General features: G+C 45.0%; 1 protein-coding gene across 3 annotated transcripts in view; it reads left to right on the top strand.

Moving 5' to 3' along the window:
- FKBP15 (FKBP prolyl isomerase family member 15) overlaps positions 1–20,492 on the top strand; it is a 79,526-nt gene extending 59,034 nt beyond the window's left edge. For 2 of the 3 annotated variants that reach the window (XM_089675189.1, XM_089675190.1), the window contains 7 exons: positions 2,757–2,858; positions 3,068–3,121; positions 3,715–3,816; positions 8,633–8,740; positions 11,353–12,041; positions 15,635–15,722; positions 19,752–20,492. In XM_089675189.1, the coding sequence (XP_089531315.1) occupies positions 2,757–2,858; positions 3,068–3,121; positions 3,715–3,816; positions 8,633–8,740; positions 11,353–12,041; positions 15,635–15,722; positions 19,752–19,835 (1,227 nt within the window). In that variant the 3' untranslated portion in view covers positions 19,836–20,492. The remainder of the gene's footprint in view (positions 1–2,756; positions 2,859–3,067; positions 3,122–3,714; positions 3,817–8,632; positions 8,741–11,352; positions 12,042–15,634; positions 15,723–19,751) is intronic. The other variant, XM_089675191.1, reaches the window with a different exon arrangement.
- The last annotated feature ends 257 nt before the right edge of the window (positions 20,493–20,749 follow it).

Genomic DNA, 20,749 nt, shown 5'->3' with positions numbered 1-20,749 from the left:
TTGCTATGGGGACACACAAAGAAGAGAGAGCCAAGATCGAGGCAGTGGACCCCAGCAGAGGAGGATCGGGGCCACTCTGTGCAAAACCACTGCACAGAGTAGGTGAGTATGATATGTTTGCTCTTTTAATTTAAAAAGAAATTTTACTTTAGTAACACTTTAATTATTAGGACTTTCTTGAAGAAACCACTGACTCCTTTCATTTCAATGTAATAGGGAAATTCTGCCTGCTAACTGTTCTAATTATTATTATTATACAGTATGTATATAGCGCCAAAAGGTTTGCTCAGCGCTGTACATTATAGTGGGGGACAGTACATGAGACAGTACAGTAACAATACAATGCACGAGGGGTTCGAGGGCCCTGCTCTTTCGAGCTTACAATCTAGGAGGTAGGGGATAGTGGCACAGGAGGAAGTGGCTGTGGGGGATGGAGTGGTAGGAGGATTGGAGGAGATCGGCTGTTAGGTGAGGGTGGGGTAGGCTTCCCTGAAGACATGGGTTTTCAGGGTGCTCCTAAAAGGTGAGGAGGGTAGGTGACAGTCTGATGGATTGGGGTAGTGAGTACCAGAGGATGGGGGAAGTCCTGCAGTCGGGTGTGGGAGGTGGAGACCAGGGAGCTAGAAAGTAGGAGGTCTTGTGAGGAGCGAAGATTATGGGTTGGGTGGTATTTGGGTATCAGGTCGGTAGTTTGGGGCAGCATTATGAATGGCTTTGTTTGTCAGTGTTAGTAGTTTGAATTTGATGCGTTGGGCAATCGGGAGCCAGTGGAGGGAATGACGGGGGTGGCAGAAGAGGAGCGGTTGGTAAGGTGGATGAGTCTGCCCGCTGAGTTCAGGATAGACTGAAACGGGGATAGTCTATGATGAGGTAGGCCGGTGAGGAGGGAGTTGCAGTAGTCCAGGCGTGAGATAATGAAGGAGTGAACGAGTTGTTTAGTAGTGTCTGGGATTAGGAACGTACGTATTGTGGAGATGTTCCGGAGGTGGAGCCTGCATGAGCTTGCTAGCGATTGGACATGGGGTTGGAAGGACAGGTTTGAATCTAGAGTGACACCTAGGACTTTGGCTTGCGGGGTGGGACTGATGGTAGCATTGTTGGTCGTGATGGACAGGGTGGGGGGGGGGGGGGCGCGGGCTGGGGGGAAAATTAGGAGCTCAGTTTTTTAAAGGTTCAGTTTGAGGAAATGGAGCGACATCCAGTCTGATATGTCGTTCAGCAGGTGGGTGATATGGGCAGAGACTGAAGGGGTGAGTTGAGGGGTGGAGAGGTAAATTTGCGTGTCATCGGCGTAGAGGTGATAGTTGAAGCCGTTGGAGTGTATCAGTTTGCCAAGGGAGGAGGTGTAGATGGAGAAGAGAAGGGGCCCGAGGACAGAGCCTTGGGGGACCCCAACAGAGAGGTAGCGTTATAGGTAATGCTGAAGGAGCGTTGGGAGAGATAAGAAGAGAGCCATGAGAGAGCAGAGTCTCTGATGCCGAGGGAGTGTAGTTTATCGAGGAGGAGGGGGTGGTCAACTGTGTCGAAGGCCGCAAAGAGGTCAAGGAGTAAGAGGATTGAGTAGTGGCCATTAGCTTTGGCGGTTAACAGGTCATTAGTGATTTTGAGTAGGGTGGTTTCGGTGGAGTGTAGGGGACGGAAGCCAGACTGTAGTGGATCGAGGAGGTTGTTGTCAGTGAGGTGGGAGCTTAGGCGATTGTAGACTAAGCGCTCAAGGAGCTTGGAAGTGAACGGCAGCAGGGAGATGGGTCTAAGGTTGTTCAGGTCAGTGGGGTCCAAGGAGGGTTTTTTGTGTATGGGGGTGATGTGCGCGTGCTTTAGGGGGGAGGGGAATGCGCCACTAGAGAGGGAGAGATTGAAGATGTGGGTGAGGGAGTGTAGGATTGAGGAGGAGGGTGACCGGAGACGTTGTATGGGGACAGGGTCAAGGGGGCAAGTGGTGAGGCGGGCTTCTGAGAAGACCTTGGTGACCTCAGTGGTGGCAAGGCTGAAGGAGCAGAGTGTTGGGGGGGTTATGGTGTGCGGGATGTTAAGGGTGGTGGGGGGCAGGGCGGTTGCAAGGTCAGAGGAGGGGAGAGTTGGAGGGGTTGTAGTGGGAGGGAGGCTAGGTGGGGAGGTAGGTGGAGCATTGGCAATGTTCTTACGGATTGCATCGATCTTATTTTGGAAGTGAATGCCAATCTTGTGGGCGGTGAGTGAGGTACTGGGTGGGGATGGGGGGGGGGGAAAGAGTAGGGAGTTGAAAGTGGAGAAGAGCCGGCGAGGATTGTAGGAGAGGGTGTTGATGAGGGTTACGAAGTAGGTTTGTTTGGCGGCGTAGAGGGAGGAGGCATAGGTGAGGAAGGCGGATTTGTAGAGGGAGAATGCTTGAGGGGATTTGGTTTTGCGCCAGAATCATTCCAGCACGCGATTGCGTCGTTTAAGATGTTTAGTGTGGTCGTTCTGCCAGGGTTGACAGCACTATCTGCCCAGGGGATCAGTCACCCCAGCTGCCTAGCTGACCGCTCTCATCAACTCCCCCCACCTAATTCTGCAGGGCACTCTTTGTGCTGTAGACCTGCAGACTCCTTCATGTGCTGCTGGAATAAGTTAATCCTGAGTCTGGGTAATATTACCTGGACATCAAGGTAGGTAAGTTGGGAGGTTTTAGAGGGTTAAGGTTAGGAATTTGACTTGCTCAGAGATGGGCTTTAAAGATCATTTGCAAATAGCCAGATTGTCATTTCTGTGTATTGGCCTTCGTTTGTCTCCTTCAGTGTGCACATCTCCAGAGCCAGATTACATCGCTCAATGAGAAGCTTAGAGAATCTCGAACCAGAGAAAATGACACTGATCTGGCAAAAGACCAAGCGGAAGAGGTGAGTGAAATCTTTATATGCCCTTTTTATGGCTTTTTAAGTATGGGCTGTGAATCCCAGAAAATGAATTACAGATTAATTTACAGAATTTTGGTAATCTCACATTATTTATGCATGTGTAAAAACCTCAATGTGACTCCATTTCCCAAAGTATTCTTTCATTAATTTTTTTTTTTTTTTTTGTAATAATTGTCATCTTGATATATTAGATGGTGTCTCAGCTCCAGGAGAAAGTACGTCAGCTCCATCCTCTGAGACAGCAGGTGAGTCTTTCTCTGCTACTCATCAAATTCAGTCATTTGATAGAACATTACCTACAACTGTAGTTACATTACATGTGTTTAAAACCCAACTCCTTTGTTTTGTCTAGAGCAGAAAGAGTTAAAATTCCTTAGGTTGTATTTCTGTCTGTGACCCCATTGGGGACATTTTGCCTCGATTCCTGTGCCACCCGTACAAGAAATGGGCTGGGGGGAATGGACAGGAAGACCAGGGCAGAAAAATTCCATTACTTTCATTATTTGTGTCTCTAACTCCCATTACAGATTTGCCATCACTGTCTCTCGTGACAGGAAATGGGGGAAATCTCACAAACAGCGATTGCAATAATGTCTCCACTTCATACAAATAAAATTTTAGCTGGAGGTGGGCTTTAATATGACACTTAAAAGGACTAAATTGTGTTGGACCTTGTGATTGCATACACATGGATTTCTTTACAGCTCAACTTCCTTCATAGATTGTACTACTTGATTTTGATAAGTGTGACCAGCTTGAATATTAAAGGGATATTTATCTTGCAAAGTTAGAAATGAAAATTGTATCTATTTGCATGCCATTTTGTGTCTCCTATCAGTGCGCCCAGCTCCAGGCTCAGGTCATTACCCTAACAGAGCAACGTGGAGACATGCAGACAAGTGTTGGTGACCAAAATATGGCGAAGGACCCCACAGAAGAAGTGAGTATTTGGAACTGCCACCCAGCAGGCATTTTAGCAGACTAGCTGATAATTAATGTATACCTGAAGGCAAAACTTTTTTTTTTTTCTTTTTTTTTATGAGTGGGGATGGATTTGAAAAACTGGGTCTTATTTCTGTGTCCCTGTTAGAGAGATTCGCCCACTCTATATCTTCTTGTGACTGTTATCACTGAAATTGAAAGAAAATACCAAATTTTTGAGTGGTCACCAGAACAGGAATACAGGGTAAATCTTCTGGTTGTTCAGTTCTCAAGAGAATATTTTGGCCATTTTAAATGTTAAAACAGATTCTACAAGGAGCCTACTGTTACCTTTTTATTTCAGAAACTTGGTACTGTCCTCTGATCTAAATTTTTTACTTTGATCTTAAAGATCAGTAAGAAGCCTTGTCCATCTGCTCTGCCCCCTGTCCAATGGGGATATCTTTGAGGCCATTAAGGAAGCTCTGCTTGCAAAGGAGGCTTGACAGGCAGACCGGGCTTGGGCCAAATTTGAGGAGGTTAAGCCCTTCGCAACAAAGTGACGGCAGGAGGGTGGAGTTTAGGTCTGAAGTCAGGGAGGTCTTAGTTACAAAGTAAAATGAAGTTCAAAGGGGCACCAGATAAGGGTTTTCTTGCTAAGAAAGCAGAGTTCACTTTTACAAAGGTTTTTTTCTTTTTGGGGCTATACAGAAATATCTAGCATATATACAGTTGTGCTCAAAAGTTTGCATACCCTGGAAAAAATTGTGACATTTTGGCATTGATGTTGAAAATTTTACTATTCATGCCAAAAACTGTCTTTTATTTAGGCATAGTGATCGTATGAAGCCATGTATTAACACAAAGTTGTTTGTCTCCATTTTAAATCTTATTGATAACATAAATCACCCAAATGGCCCTGATAAAAAGTTTACATACCCTGAATGTTTGGCCTTGGTATAGAAAAACAAGGTGACACACACAGGTAAAAATGCCAATTAAAGGTTCAATTCCTACATCTGTGGCTTTTTAAATTGCAATTGGTGCCTGTGTATCAATAGTAAATGAGTTTGTGAGCTCTCATGTGGATGCACTGAGGAGCCTAGATACTGAGCCATGGGAATCAGAAAAGAACTGTCAAAAGACCTGCGTAGCAAAACAATGGAACTTTATAAAGATGGAAAAGTATATAAAAGATATCCAAAGCCTTGAAAATGCCTGTCAGTACTGTTAAATTACCTATTAAGAAGTGGAAAATTTGGGGATCTCTTGATACCAAGCCAAGGTCAGGTAGACCAAAAAAGATTGCAGCCATACCTGCCAGAAGAATTGCTCGGGGTACAAAGAAAAATTCACAGGTAATTTCAGCAGAAATACAGGCTGCTCTGGAAAAAAAAGACGGTGTGGTTGTTTGTAAAGGAGCACAATATGACAATACTTGAACTAAAATGAGCTGCATGGTCAATCTGCCATATATAAGCCTTTACTGCATCAATGCCATAAAAAAGGTTGGTGAGGCATGTCAAGGTGTTGTCAGCAGGGGCATATTTACCACAAGGCAAACAAGGCATTTGCCTAGGGTGGCATTTTTCAGGTGGGCAGCACTGCACCCTGGAAGAAGGGACACATGTGGCATGGGGACCAGGTGGGATCCGAGAGAGGTTTTGGGCTGCTTGAAAGTGTATGTAGAACTCGACTCGATGGGGGGGGGGGGGTGTTAGTGGAAGGCTCTCTCAAAACCTAAATACACCACTGGTTGTCAGGCATATTGTAACTGGGCTTTTTCTATACCAGCCTGGTTCATATCAAGCAAAGTTAAATGGTTGGCAAGCTATGGTAACCTTGTAGCTACTGTTTTAACAGCTGATCAACTGGGGTTAGGAGCAGTGAACTAACACCTGTACATAGCACAGAAATGGGTGAACGGATCTCTGTCTCTCTCGTTATGTCTCTCTCTCGTTGTCTCTCTCTCTCTCTCTCTCTCTCGTTGTCTCTCTCTCTCTCTCTCTCTCTCTCTCTCTCTCTCGCTGTCTCTCTCTCGCTGTCTCTCTCTCGCTGTCTCTCTCTCCCGTTCTCTCTCTCTCCCGTTCTCTCTCTCTCCCGTTCTCTCTCTCTCCCGTTCTCTCTCTCTCCCGTTCTCTCTCTCTCCCGTTCTCTCTCTCTCCCGTTCTCTCTCTCTCTCCCGTTCTCTCTCCCGTTCTCTCTCTCTCCCGTTCTCTCTCTCTCCCGTTGTCTCTCTCTCTCTCTCTCCCGTTGTCTCTCTCTCTCTCTCTCCCGTTGTGTCTCTCTCTCGTTGTCTCTCTCTCTCTCTCTCTCGTTGTCTCTCTCTCTCTCTCTCTCTCTCTCTCTCTCTCGTTGTCTCTCTCTCTCTCGTTCTCTCTCTCTCTCTCTCTCTCCCCCCGGTCTCTCTTTCTCTCTGTCTCTCTTGTTTTCTCTCTCTCGTCTCTCTCTCTCCCTTGTTGTCTCTCCCTTGTTGTCTCTCCCTTGTTGTCTCTCCCTTGTTGTCTCTCCCTTGTTGTCTCTCCCTCGTTGTCTCTCTCTCCCTCCCTCGTTGTCTCTCTCTCCCTCCCTCGTTGTCTCTCTCTCTCTCTCTCTCCCTCGTTGTCTCTCTCTCTCTCTCCCTCGTTGTCTCTCTCTCTCTCTCTCTCGTTGTCTCTCTCTCTCTCTCTCTCGTTGTCTCTCTCTCTCTCTCTCTCTCGTTGTCTCTCTCTCTCTCTCTCTCGTTGTCTCTCTCTCTCTCTCCCTCATTGTCTCTCTCTCTCTCTCCCTCATTGTCTCTCTCTCTCGTTGTCTCTCTCTCTCTCTCCCTCGTTGTCTCTCTCTCTCTCTCCCCCTCGTTGTCTCTCTCTCTCTCTCCCCCTCGTTGTCTCTCTCTCTCTCTCCCCCTCGTTGTCTCTCTCTCTCCCCCTCGTTGTCTCTCTCTCTCTTTCTCCCTTTCTCCCGGTCTCTCTCTCTCTGTCTCTCTATCTTTCTCGTTTTCTCTCTCCTGTCTCTCTCTCCCTCGTTGTCTCTCCCTCGTTGTCTCTCCCTCTTTGTCTCTCCCTCGTTGCCTCTCTCTCTCCCCCGTTGTCTCCCTCTCTCTCCCCCGTTGTCTCCCTCTCTCTCCCCCGTTGTCTCCCTCTCTCTCCCCCGTTGTCTCCCTCGTTGTCTCTCTCTCCCCCCGTTGTCCCTCTCTCCCCCCGTTGTCCCTCTCTCCCCCCGTTGCCCCCCCCCCCGTTGTCTCTCCCCCGTTGTCTCTCCCCCGTTGTCTCTCCCCCGTTGTCTCTCCCCCGTTGTCTCTCCCCCGTTGTCTCTCCCCCGTTGTCTCTCCCTCTCTCTCTCCCCCGTTGTGTCTCCCCTCTCTCTCTCCCCCGTTGTGTCTCCCTCTCTCTCTCCCCCGTTGTGTCTCCCTCTCTCTCTCCCCCGTTGTCTCCCTCTCTCTCTCCCCCGTTGTCTCCCTCTCTCTCTCCCCGTTGTCTCCCTCTCTCTCCCCCCGTTGTCTCCCTCTCTCCCCCCCCGTTGTCTCCCTCTCTCTCCCCCCGTTGTCTCCCTCTCCCTCCCCCCGTTGTCTCCCTCTCCCTCCCCCCGTTGTCTCCGCCTCTCTCTCCCCCCGTTGTCTCCCCCTCTCTCTCCCCCCCGGTGTCTCCCCCTCTCTCTCCCCCCGGTGTCTCCCCCTCTCTCTCCCCCCGGTGTCTCCCCCTCTCTCTCTCCCCCCGGTGTCTCCCCCTCTCTCTCTCCCCCCGGTGTCTCTCTCTCCCCCCGGTGTCTCTCTCTCCCCCCGGTGTCTCTCTTTCTCCCCCCGGTGTCTCTCTTTCTCCCCCCCGGTGTCTCTCTTTCTCCCCCCCGGTGTCTCTCTTTCTCCCCCCCGGTGTCTCTCTTTCCCCCCCCCTGTTGTCTCCCTCTCTCTCCCCCCGTTGTCTCTCTCCCCCGTTGTCTCCGCCTCTCTCTCCCCCCGGTGTCTCCCCCTCTCTCTCCCCCCGGTGTCTCCCCCTCTCTCTCCCCCCCGGTGTCTCCCCCCCGGTGTCTCCCCCCCGGTGTCTCCCCCCCTCTCTCCCCCCGGTGTCTCCCCCTCTCTCTCCCCCCGGTGTCTCTCTCTCCCCCCGGTGTCTCTCTCTCCCCCAGGTGTCTCTCTCTCCCCCCGGTGTCTCTCTTTCTCCCCCCCGGTGTCTCTCTTTCTCCCCCCCGGTGTCTCTCTTTCTCCCCCCCGTTGTCTCTCTCTCCCTCCGCCTCTCTCTCTCCCTCTCTCCCCCGTTCTCCCCCCCTGTTGTCTCTCTCGTTGCCTCTCTCTTGTTGTCTCTCTCTCTCGTCTCTCTCGTCTCTCTCTCTCGTCTCTCTCTCTCCCTCTCTCGGTCTTTCTATCTCTCTCTCTTGTTGCGTCTCTCTCATCTCTCTCTTGTTCTCTCTCGTTGTGCGTGTCTCCCTCTCTCGTGCCTCTCTCTCATTGTCTCTCTCTCTCTCTCTCTCTCTCTCGTTGTGTGTCCCTCCCTCTCTTGTTGTCTCTCTTTCTCTCTCTCATATCATGTATCTGTCTCTCTCATTGTGTGTCTCTCTCGTGTGTGTGTGTGTGTGTCTTTCTCTCTTGGTGTGTCTCTTTCTCTCTCTCGTGTGTCTCTCTCTCTCGTGTGTCTCTCTCGTGTGTGTGTGTGCGTCTCTCTCTCTCTCTCTCTCTCTCTCTCTCTCTCGTGGTGTGCTATTGTTCGTAACTGCCATTGGTGACCTGGGGCAAGGAGCAGTTGTTAAACCCAAAGTAGATGGACTCAGATACTGCTCATGCAGCAGTTTTTGAATCCCTTAATGTCTGTATGCTTTCTACAACTCTTAGATATTTACGTGTGTGGGTTGGATTTTTCTGTCAGGTGAAGAAGATCATGAATGGAGTCTTTCAGTCTCTCAGAAAGGAGTTTGATCTGGAGGAGACGTACAGTGGGCGAGTTGTGTTGGGCACCATTATGAATACTATAAAGGTAAATGGTTTAAGGGGCAATACATATACAGTTATTGTTCATTTGTGTATCACACAGCTTTCCAGTGGTCAGGAACATAACTACGTTCCTTGCCCCTGTAGGTAGGAGCATAGGCTGATATGAGTGACCTTCTTGCCAACAGCTGTTGAGGAAATATTTTGTTGGATTATTCTGCATAGAGAAAATTTGCGTTAAGCAATATTGACCACATCCTATCCCCCGCCCCCTTCTCCACTGCATGGCGTAAACTTTAACTGTGCAGTCTGCCCATCAGTTGCTTGATTTAATTCTATTACACCTGCTTCTGGAAGAGTAACCAATCAACTGATTAACAGAGCACCGCTATTGGCTGCACCATACAGTGGTCAGCAAAGAGGAACATGCTGGTCAATTGGGATATCAGGGATGTGTTCTTTCACCCAGGTTCATCCCTTGTCAGCACTTACACTTTCTGCTCTCAGTATATTTGAATGGGTGGCTACAAAGGGAGACCTTGAGAGAGTGAAATGAATTGTTGACACAGGCATAAAGAAAAATCTAAGGTATTTATGGGGCTTAAATAGGCACAGAACTTTAACCCTTTCACTGCCATGGACATAAAGCATATGGACCTATAGAACCATTTCCAGCTGACCAAGTCCAGTATTCCTTGCATCGGCTACATTTCCCACTCGGGTTTAACATTCGGTTGCTTCAGTGACCATGAACTAGTATCAGAGTGATTCTCCTGACTGCTGCATACATAAAAAGCTATATTCAGCAGTTTATAAGCTGCTGATTGTAGCCATTAATAATTAATTCATTAAATATAATTCAATCATAGTAATTTATTCAAAAATGATAGTGATCCTTGCTGCTGCATTAAAAAAATAAATAAAATGCTGTGACTCCTGCACAGCTCTGATACCCTCCTCTTCTATCCCATCCTGCAGCAGGGACGACAGTGGGCTGTGCAGAAAAGAAGCATCCGGTGCTCAACGGGGAAGATCCATAGATAAGCAGGCACCAGCAAGTAACCTCCCACTGTGCCTGTTGATCCCCCCAGATTGGAACAGTAGAGACAGTGGGTTGTGCTAGGGAGAAAGGTGTCAGTGCCCAGGGAGAGTATCAGGATGGTGGAGTGAAGGATCAGTGAATATGACCCATCATGTTTATCTATTTGTCCTGAATAAACAGGAGGTGATCGGTGTTGATCACCTGATGTTCGTTCACGAATACCGAGATACTAAACATGAATGGTAATTTATAAATGATTAGGAGGCACTCTATACAGAGTACTTCCTGTTCAATGTGTGAGTGCAGCTACAGCTGCAATAGAGAAGAGACTGAGGACACTCTGCCCTCAAATCTCTTCTTGTATTTCACTAAAGCCCCTCTTCCCTCAGTAGTAAAAATAAATTAAATAAATGCAAGCAATAAAATAATAAATCTGCTGTAACAAAAATGTTTAAAAGGAACAATTCCTTATTAACATCAGTGATATGCGGAAACACGCACTATTGCATACGTTGCCACAGCACACAAACCGGTGTTGTTCTAGGTGATGCGTTGTGGTGTCTGTCATTCATTGTTAATGGCACACCAACACACCTTAGCAGGGGCAGACTGACCATTTGGAAACTCGGACACTGCCCAAGGGCCCGGGGTCTGTAGGGGGCCCCATGAGATGCCCCTGGTACCTTTTTCATAGGCTTTTTTGAGTTTGGGCAAGGACACGGGCCCCATGAGTTGTCAGTCCACCCCTGCACCTTAGTAACATGGATGTTGCAGTTCCTTACAACACCCAGTAACTTATCACAATGCACTGTGATTCACTGCATTTAAAAAAAAAAAAAAAAAAAACGTGCACCTTTTTTAGTGCAATTTATGAATGAGTTTCCCTAATGCATTTCATATTAATGCACATAAAAATGCAAATCAATGCAGAGAAAGGAAAAATGGTAAAAATGGTCTGACCAATTGTGTTTTAAAGCCAAGTACAGGCCTTTGGCAGCAAAAGGCTTAAAGAAACAGGATGAAACAATTGAGAATTGACATTTAAAGTAAAGATGTTTTTTTTGTTTTTTCACTTTAGTTAGCCTTTAACAATAAATTTTAACTGTTTTTATGACCATTTTTTTTATGCAGAAGTGAAACAAATATTTTTTGTACTGTTGAATTGTTGGTCGAGGGGGCGCACTGGATACCTTAGCTGCCATTGTGCTACGTGCTGGGTGTCCAGTGCGCTCCTGTACCATTAACGAGGGGTGGGCTCCCTCAGGTCCATCTGCCCTTGGTCTATCCATTAAATACATGTGCATCTACTATGGAGGCTCTTAAAATTGTAGAGTTAGGAAATACAGAATACTGGGGTGCCGAGACGAGGCTCTGTAGCTTACGTATGTATTTGCAAATGTGTTCTAACTAAACCCCTGTTTTTATCGCATACTGTTAGACAGGTTAATTTGATTTGTTTGCAGGCTGGCTGGCAAGTTAGAGCTCGGAATTTTTCTTTTTTGTTGTTTGACGAGTGGAAAAAAAACATGGTTTTAAAATGTATGTTTTTTTTGTTTTTGGGTTTTTTTTTTTTTGTTTTATATTTACACTTATGCAGTATTTACATTTTCTGCTAGGTAACAACACTACAGCTGTTAACTAAGCCACAGGATGAGGAGACAGGGACAGCAAGCAGCAGTGAAGAAGAAGAGGAGGAAGAAGATGAAAGTGCAGAAACTGAAGTGGTTCAGCCTGCACCACAGAGAGAACAAACATTAAATCTGGGCGAGGTGCATGTAGAAGTCAAGGAAAACAGAACGTCCACTTTTGAGCAAGTTCCTGGTGTTATAGAGGAGAATCATGAAGAGGTCAAAGAGCATACTGATTCAGTAGGCCATCAGGAATCAGGTTCTACCTCTACAGATCTACAGGAAGAAGGTGAAGCCTTACCCATCAGGGTCATCCAGGAAGATCTAGACACTCCATCAGCTCTTGTTCACATGATTTCCAGTGATACACCTGAATCCAGCACGGCGGAAGATCAAGTAACGTCGGGCGAAAAAGATGTTCTTCAAGAGCATTCTGCCCCAAGCTCCAGTGCTGAATCGCACACATTTTCCAGTGAGAATATTCTTGAGAATGAGGAGTCGCAGCAATCAAATGACTTCACAGCTACAGAGGAGGAGCAAGAGGTTCCACCACCTTTAAGAAATGATGATTACAGTAGCAGCCCAGTCCCGCCTAAAGAGGAGACCTCTGCTCTTGGATCAACTGGAATCCATGTAACTCACAGTCATGCCAAGCCAGAGGAAAGGAAAGACTTCAGGTTAGACTACTATACCACAGAATACAAAATTTCACACCAAAGATTGGGGAAACCCCTCTTGTATGTCAACCATTAACACTGTTAGGAGTTGTGGCAAAAAGCTCCATGAAAACCAGAAAGAGTAAATACTCAGCTTGGAAAGCAAAGGAGAAAAAGGACTAAAAAAAAAAAAGCTAAAACTCTGACCTCACTTTCTGTGTGGAGCAGCATAGCCTACGGGAGGAGAAGTATACCAGTCTGCTTTTGTTCGGTGTCTCTCCTCCTGGGCTTGGTTGTACCACATATGTCTACTTTGTCACCCAAAGAATGCTTAGACAATAAGAACATTTGTGTTTTCCTAACCTGAGTATTTAGGTAGATACTATACTATTTTAAAATGATCTCAGACTTTTATCATGTTAATTTATCTCCCTTATGTAATTCCAAATCTGTGATTTTCTGCAATGCTGGTGTTGTGTGAACATAAAGATGGGCTTCCCCATACACCCCCACTGGTAGTTTCCAAAATGGGGTTTTAATGGCTTGACTTCCCAAATTTCAGAGGCAAACCCTGTCCATCTGTCCTTATTGGTACTGAAGCACACTCCGTGGACAGTGGGTTGGCAGGTTAGTGGGGTCTTCATCCCAAAGCCAGGTATGTCAGTCTCCTTGGTGAATATGAAACAAAGTGTCAGGTGACTGCACAGAGCAGGGTATTGTGGCTATTAATATATTTGGAAGAAACTTTGTGGTGTTCACTGTAAGCCATTTCAATCTTTAAAAAGTAAAGATCCTGACCGGTTTGCTTTAGCAACATAAAGTCTATTCAGATTTTTCTGCAACTGCTAGATAGTTATTAAAGTGATTCTAAAGTGATTAGAAAAAAAAACCAAACGTGTCAATACTTGCCTGCTGTGTGCAGTTGTTTTGCACAAAGCAGCCTGGATCCTCCTCTTCTGAGGTCCCCAGCCAGCGCCACGCCAAGTCCTTTTATTAAACAGAGATCAGCGGCGATCCTAAGAATCGTTGCTGATCTCCGATCATTAGTGGTTTAGGAAACAGAGATGATCAGCGAAGAACATGTTCTCCGCTGGTCATCTCAGCACACAGACAGTATATGAAGGAGCGATGTCAGCCCTTCACTGGCGATCTGTGTTCTTCCTCCAGGTTCTCCAGCCCAGAGGTGGAGAATCGGGGGAACCGTAAACGAAGCAACGGTAATTTACTGCTGCTTAGTAAATGGTGTTGGATCTCTTACTGTAATCTCGCGAGATTATAGTAAAAGCAACCATTTTCTAGCGTTCAAAGCGTTTTGTAGATCGCTTCTCTCTTCATTCGGAGAAGTGATCTACACCACTTCAGAAAAAGGCATTCAGTGAACTCTCTCCTCTGAGAATGCCGGAGAACTGTGCAGCTGTCATTTACCGCTGCATGATAAAAGGACACCATAGAGCTGTGGCTCGGCCCCATCCTTCTCTCTTCTCATTGGCTCGCTGACTGTGATTGACAGCAGCGGGAGCCAATGGCTCCCGTTGCTGTCTCAGTCAATGAGAGGCGGAGTCCCGGGATAGTCGAGACTCCAGTGCACATTGCTGGATCGAGAGGGGCTTAGGTAAGTATTAGGGGGGCCTGGAGGGGGGAATGCTGCATAGAGAAGGTTTTTTACCTGTACCATTCTATGCATGAAGGTAAAAAACCTTGAGCCTTTACAACCACTTTAAAGTAGAAGCCCAGCTTGTTTGCCTCCTCCCCTTCCTCTTTTAACAATTGGCACTTGTTTCTGGTCTTGACAGGCACACACTCCCACTTCCGCCTAGGCCTAGATCACCCCTCCCCCCTTCCCCTGTTCACCTGCAACTTTCAGGGAAACTTCACAGGTCCCAAAAAGACTGCAGGACCTTTCACAAAGCGCAGCGGGTAGCCGGCTGAAGCTTAACAGCAGTTTTCCCTTAGTTAAGATGATGGACCCAAAGCCCATTGAAGAATTGGCTTGCGTGAGGACAGTGCTGGATCCCTTGACAGGTAAGTGTCCTTATGTTTAAAAGTCAGCAGCTACAAATACTAGAGCTGCTGACTTTTAATGTTATTGAGGGAGGCTGAAGATCCTCTTTAATCTTAGAAGGATTTCAGCAGTCAGTGTGTTTCTACAAATCTCGTAGCTTTTGATGAGCAGGTCGAAAGAGTGCTAGGAACTAAAGTTTGTTAAAAATGAAAAACCAAGTGAAAGTGATACTCGTGAGCTAAAATGTGATATTCTCTCTGTGCAACAATCTTACAAACATGTGAAACTTAGCAAATATCAATGAAATTGTGATGCATCAACACTAAACACATACTCATGAGCTGTGTAAAGAAATCAAATTAAAATAATATCTAAATGTGTCGCGCTTCACACTATATATTAAATCAATATAACCATGTGACACACAATAATATAAACGTGACAAAACTGTGTGCTTCAAACAGTGCAATATCTTGTGCAAAAAAGCATATAAATATATAAAAATATACAATCATGAAATTAATATAGAGTCCACTCTGTGCTTCCAATCTTGCTAGTGTCTATAAAAAGTGCCATGCAACACTCCCGGTGCTCAAGAATAGGTGTACGCTCACCTTACCAATTAGCCAAACTAAGTGGCTAATAACGCTTTTGTCCCATCAGGACTAAGTGGTGTTTTCCATGCTGAATGCTTGTTTCTAAATTCAAATGGATAGGCTTGTGCTACCAACTTTCTCCCACCAGGGGTCTCCCTCGCTCCTTTCTATCCACACTGAGCCTTGGTGGATAGATCGATTCCCCCTGATGAAGCCATGTGACCCTGTGGCGTAACGTGTAGGGGAGGGGCTCTGACATCACGATGCTGATACGGATAGCGGCAAATACAAACTGAGGACCTGGGCACATTATATTTGTTTGAAATAGCACTTTAAAATCAGGTGCTTTTTATTAAAGAAAAATCGCACACACACATATTAAAGGATAAGGCACTATTGTTACTTCCTTTTTTATGATATCCCACAATACCGAGAGGTGGAAGCAATATACAGATTTACCTCATCCATCCACCAAGGCTCAGTGTGGATAGAAAGGAGTGAGGGAGACCCCTGGTGGGAGAAAGTTGGTAGCTCAAGCCTATCCATTTGAATTTGGAAACAAGCATTCAGCATGGAAAACACCACTCAGTCCTGATGGGACAAAAGCGTTATTAGCCACTTAGTTTGGCTAATTAGTAAGGTGAGCGTACACCTATTCTTGAGCACCGGGAGTGTTGCACGGCACGTTTTATAGACACTAGCAAGATTGGAAGCACAGAGTGGACTCTATATTAATTTCATGATTGTATATTTATATGCTTTTTTGAACAAGATATTGCACTGTGTGAAGCATACAGTTTTGCCACGTTTATATTATTGTGTGTCACAAGTTTATAATAGTTTTAATATATAGTGTGAAGCGCGACACATTTAGATATTATTTTAATTTGTTAAAAATGGAGCAATAAAAATAATGAATCCTGAGTAAGAAATACAAATAAAGTTGGTATTCGCTAATGTGGAATTTTTTTTTTTTTTTTTTAAGTAAATTAGTCACCAAATTTATTGTTTTTCAGTCTGGAAGCCTCTGATGATGAAGATTTGTTTAAAGCATCTTCTCCAAAACAGAAGACAAAGCAAGAAGAGGATGAAGAGGAGGAAGTGGTAAGCTTCTAACCCCCTGCAGTACCCATTGTATCCTGTTGGGGGAAATAATTTAATCATCTCTGGAATTGGCTTCCTTTTGGCAAGAATTTACATTCATTATAGTCTTTAAAGGATAGTTTCATCTTTGAGAACATTTTACATGAGAAGTTCCCCATACTAGCTGTCACTTTTTAAAAACAGCCCACATGGCTGAGTCATTCATTCACAGTGTCCTGTGAATGAATGAACTACAGGTCCCAGCAGCCTTTGCGGCTGTGGGCTTGTAGTTCTCAATGAATTACCACGGAGCTGTGGAGCACCGTGGTAGTTCATTGAATCTTCCTGTCAGTATATCTGCTTTCCTGTACAGGCAAGCAGATATACTGACAGGTCTGCAGGAGGCCTGCATGGCACCAGCTATCTTCTGATCACTGGTGCACTGCTTTAGAGGATCCTGCAACCAAAAATAATAAATGCACATTTTTTTTACTTGCAAAATAATGTGCATTTATTATTTTTGGTCAAAAGGTGAACATTTCCTTTAACATTTATTAGGAACACAACTGGGTTTATGAGTCTTGATATCGTCATAGGTTTCCTGTGAATTAATTTCATGTTTACTGAACACAGAATCTGGTATTATTATTTACCAGATATTAAGGAGGAGATGGGGGAGTTTCTTTTTGGGCAGCTTTCTCCCCACCAAGAGACTAATTTTATAGTGGATGGTATGATTTCTGTCTGCTGCCTCTTTCCTCTGCTATCAGCTTAAATCACTTCTGACAAGCTTTCCTAACACCAAGAGATAAAAAGGTGACAGGGGAGGGACCTCCAGCACACACAGCCTGTGATTGACATTCTCAGCTCTGGTACTGTGTGAGGGGGGGTGTCCCTTCCCTCCAATCAGCCCTCATCTCTCCTCACTGAGCTCTACAGAGTGTAATGTTAGCTCCTCACCCCGTTTCTGTAACCTCAGACAAGCTGTATAAATTCTGCACTTTGCACAGATGAGAATACTGCAGATAAACAGGTACAACGTATGTAGGAGGATTTGTTTTATCTGTGTATCACCTAAGGCCAGTCACTACACTGGGTATATGTAAGGGTTTACAACCACTTTAACATAAGAACATTGAATGGACTCAAAATAGAATGCTGTGGGAATCTGTATAGGAAGCTAATTGCTGAATCAGGAGCATTTCTGGCTAGCAGTATCTGCTTGAGCAAGCAAGACAATCAAGATTTTAGCCAGATGCTAGTGGGCAGTGACTCTCCCGATCCAACTATTCACTTCCCTACACACAGTTACACACAGGAAAGCTGTATTTTGAGTCCATTCATGGTTTCTATATTAACTGAAGTCCTGATGAAGGCGGGCTTTTTCCTGAACCCAGAAACACAGATTTTTTTTGTTTATATAAACTAATAAATTAATTCGGAGACTCTATCTTTTTTGTCTGGCTCTCCTGCCAATAGTGCATGTTTTCTGGTCACATGACTTTGACAGATCACATGATCAGACTCTTCTCCTGGGAACTCAACCTCCCCACCCACTCTTTCAGAGTCCTAAACCCAGAGTGAAGCACATTTATAAAGCACATCACCGCTGTTCTTTTATAAATGTGCATTTTTGTTTGTTTTTTAAGCAGCAGTATGAATGTGATATAAACAACCTCTAATTGTCCCTGTTGCTTCTTTGGAAGGAATCCCCTCAATTTCAGTTTGCTCTAATTCTCTGTGGGGGGTCACAGATAGCAATAATATTCTGACAGAGGATTTAACCATTTCTCTGTCTTCCAAATCTGAAGTTTTTTTGTTTTTTTTTAAACCCCAATAAAACAAAACATTTTTTTCAAAGTGTAACAAAATGAATGGTTAGGTGGTTAGAGTAAATGGTCATGTAACACCAATAAAGGAATTAGTCACTTATACTGATCAGGGAAAATTGAACTTTTGTGAGCAGGCCAGAACTGTGGCTGTGAGAGAATACTGGAGGGATTTCACTGCAAAGGCAAGGAAGGTCCTTCTCAGGCATATATACAACTACGGATTTAAAGGATAAGTTCACCTTTCATAACATATTACATGTTACACCCATATTCAGGGTGTAACATGTTATGAAATGACCAATTATCACTCCCAGATCCCCCCCATTTTGACAGCTAGCAGGGGGATCGTCTTCCCCTCTAGCTGTCAAAGTTTAAAAAGAAATAAAAAAAGTGGCCATACAGGGCTTTGTCTGCCCGGCCATATCACTCATTCACAGAGTTCCATGGTTGAGAAACTACAAACTTTCCAAAACTCCATTTCCTCAAACTCGATCTTTCCAAAACTGAGCTCTTTGTATTCCCTCCAGCCCGTGCCCCCCCCCCCCCCCCGACTTCTCCATCAAGATCAATAAAACAACCATCAGTTCCTCCCCTCATGCCAGGGTACTAGGTGTAATCCTGGACTCCCATCTGTCCTTTCAGCCCCAAATCCAATCACTGTCCAAATCTTGTAGACTTCACCTCTGTAACATCTCCAAGATACGCCCGTTCCTAACCTCGGAAACCACTAAGCAACTTATTCACTCCCTGGTTATATCTCACCTTGACTATTGTAACTCCCTCCTCATTGGCCTACCTCATCGCAGGCTATCCCCTCTTCAGTCTATCATGAATTCTGCTGCCAGACTCATCCACCTTACTAACTGTTCTGTATCTGCCATCCCGCTCTGCCAATCCCTCCACTGGCTTCCCATTGCCCAACGAATAAAATTCAAAACATTAACAATAACATATAAAACCATTTATAACTCTGCCACAAATTACATCAGCAATCGTGTCTACAAATATCACCCAAACTGTACTCTCTGCTCATTCCACGACCTCCTGCTCTCTAGCTCCCTTGTCTCCTCCTCCCATTCTCATCTCCAGGGCTTCTCCAGAGCTTCCCCCATCCTCTGGAACTCTCTACCCCAATTTATCAGACTATCGCCTACTCTGCTCACTTTTAGGTGATCTCTGCAAACCTATCTCTTCAGGGAAGCCTATCCTGCCCTCAGCTAATAATGGAATCTTCTATTCCTCCTACCAGTCCATCCCCCGCAGTTATTACCTTTTGTACCACTAGCCCCTCCCTCTTAGATTGTAAGCTCCAAGGAGCAGGGCCCTCCTTTCCCTCTTGTATTGAACTGTATTGTCTCCCTTTATTATTATACAGGATATATATATAGCGCCAACAGTTTGCTCAGCGCTTTACAATATAATGTCCCAACAGCCTTAGCGGCTTTCAGCTTGTACTTCTCAATGAACTACCACAGCGCTGTGATAGTTCATTGATTCTTCCTGTCAGTATCAGCTTGCCCATATGAGGTACAAGCGAGCAGATACACTGACAGATTTGCAGGAGGCCTGCTTGGCATCAGCGACCCACTGATCGATGGTGCAATGCTTTACAGGCTCTTACAACAAAAAAAAAATGCATTTTTTTTGCCTGCAAAAAAAAATTAGCATTTATTATTTTTTTGTTCAAAGGTGAACTTATCCTTTAACTGAAATACTTAATTGTGTACGTATGCCATAGCATAGAAGGTAGACAAGATGCCATTCTTGGACAGAATAGGTGACAAGATGCCATTCTTGGACAGAATAGGTGACAAGATGCCATTCTTGGACAGAATAGGTGACAATCTTGTGTCCTACACTAGAGAGGAAACATCAACTGGACGAGTCAGCTTGCCCAAGCAAACTAGAGAGTAGGTTTTGTACAAAAAATTTCTAGAAACACGTTTATAAATAATATTCACATTCACTGATCACATTGCCGTATGCATTGAGGTTTCTTTATACTATTCATACCATTCAGCTTCAAGAAATGAGCAGAAAGTCAAACCCACCTTTTCAGCCAGCTTGTGCAAGGCTAGTCCCCTGAAATGCAACTATACAGTATACACAGGACATGTAATGTGTCAGTCTGCAGTTTTTTGCTATGCAGTATGTATTGCATTTATTTTCTTAGAATCTCCGCTTATCGTTTTGCATGATCTTTGTCCTTTTTTTCCAGAGTATGAAGGGTCGTCCACCTCCAGCCCCTCTCTTTTGCGATGATGATGACGATGAAGAAAATGATTTGGATTGGTTAGGATAAGAATGACATAGGAGTCCATTTTGGAGGTGATACTTCCTCAATACTGAAGCACACAAGTTTGCGGTGAGCAGCAGTATGGACAGAGTGGGTCCTAATGTGACCTTTGAATTCTGGAACCTGCAAAGCCATCTCTGTGTTGCTTGACAGTGCTAGAGCCAAGCACTCAAAGCCTATTTTCTTCCTATGTGCTCATTGTAGTGGCCAGTTCAGCCATCTTGTTGCCAGCAAACTGGATTAAATTGAATATTTGTAAAGACCCACAAAGCTTTGCAGGAAAATCAGCCAGGCTACAAGAACCCTCAGCACATTGCAGGAAGAACAAAGTGACCCATAATGCTCTGCTAAACTAGAATCTGAAAAAGATGGCTAGAAGCAGACATAACCAACAATGCACTGCAGTAGTTAGGTGGGGACTCATAATGCCCTGCGGAAGGCTCTTCAAAAGTGCAACATGTGGCTAAAAGCAGGCTTGACATCAACGCAGTACTGAAAATTTGTTCCTCTTTCTGTGTCCCATTTTTTGGCGCCATCTAATCACAGCATCATTCAATGTTGGCAACTACTGGTTCTGATCATGTCTGTATTACAATTCTCTACTAATTCTCTTTTTTTAATGGCCAGAAGCACATTATGCTGAAATAAAACGGTTTAACACGACTGTGTTATTTCCATTCTGAAGTAATGTCAGTAGACCGTGTATATAATGTTTGGTTTTGTATATGCCTTTTTTTTTTCTTTTTTGTGAGTAATTCCTGTGCCTGCACCCGAAAGCTTAAAGTATAACTAAAGACAAAGATTCGATAGACTGGAGAGGAATTAGAACACCTGGCAGGTTTTTGTTGCTGTGTTCCCCTTTAGGGAAGTTCACTCTATTTGTTTTGCTTACTGTTATCCTCAAAATTAAATTTTGGGTT

Source organism: Staurois parvus, unplaced genomic scaffold, assembly GCF_062004578.1.
Source record: "Staurois parvus isolate SC_StPar_1 unplaced genomic scaffold, SC_StPar_1.0 ptg000154l, whole genome shotgun sequence".
Classification (NCBI taxonomy): domain Eukaryota; kingdom Metazoa; phylum Chordata; class Amphibia; order Anura; family Ranidae; genus Staurois; species Staurois parvus.
Note: the sequence above shows the minus strand (reverse complement) of the source record. Positions and strands in the feature narration are given on the sequence as shown.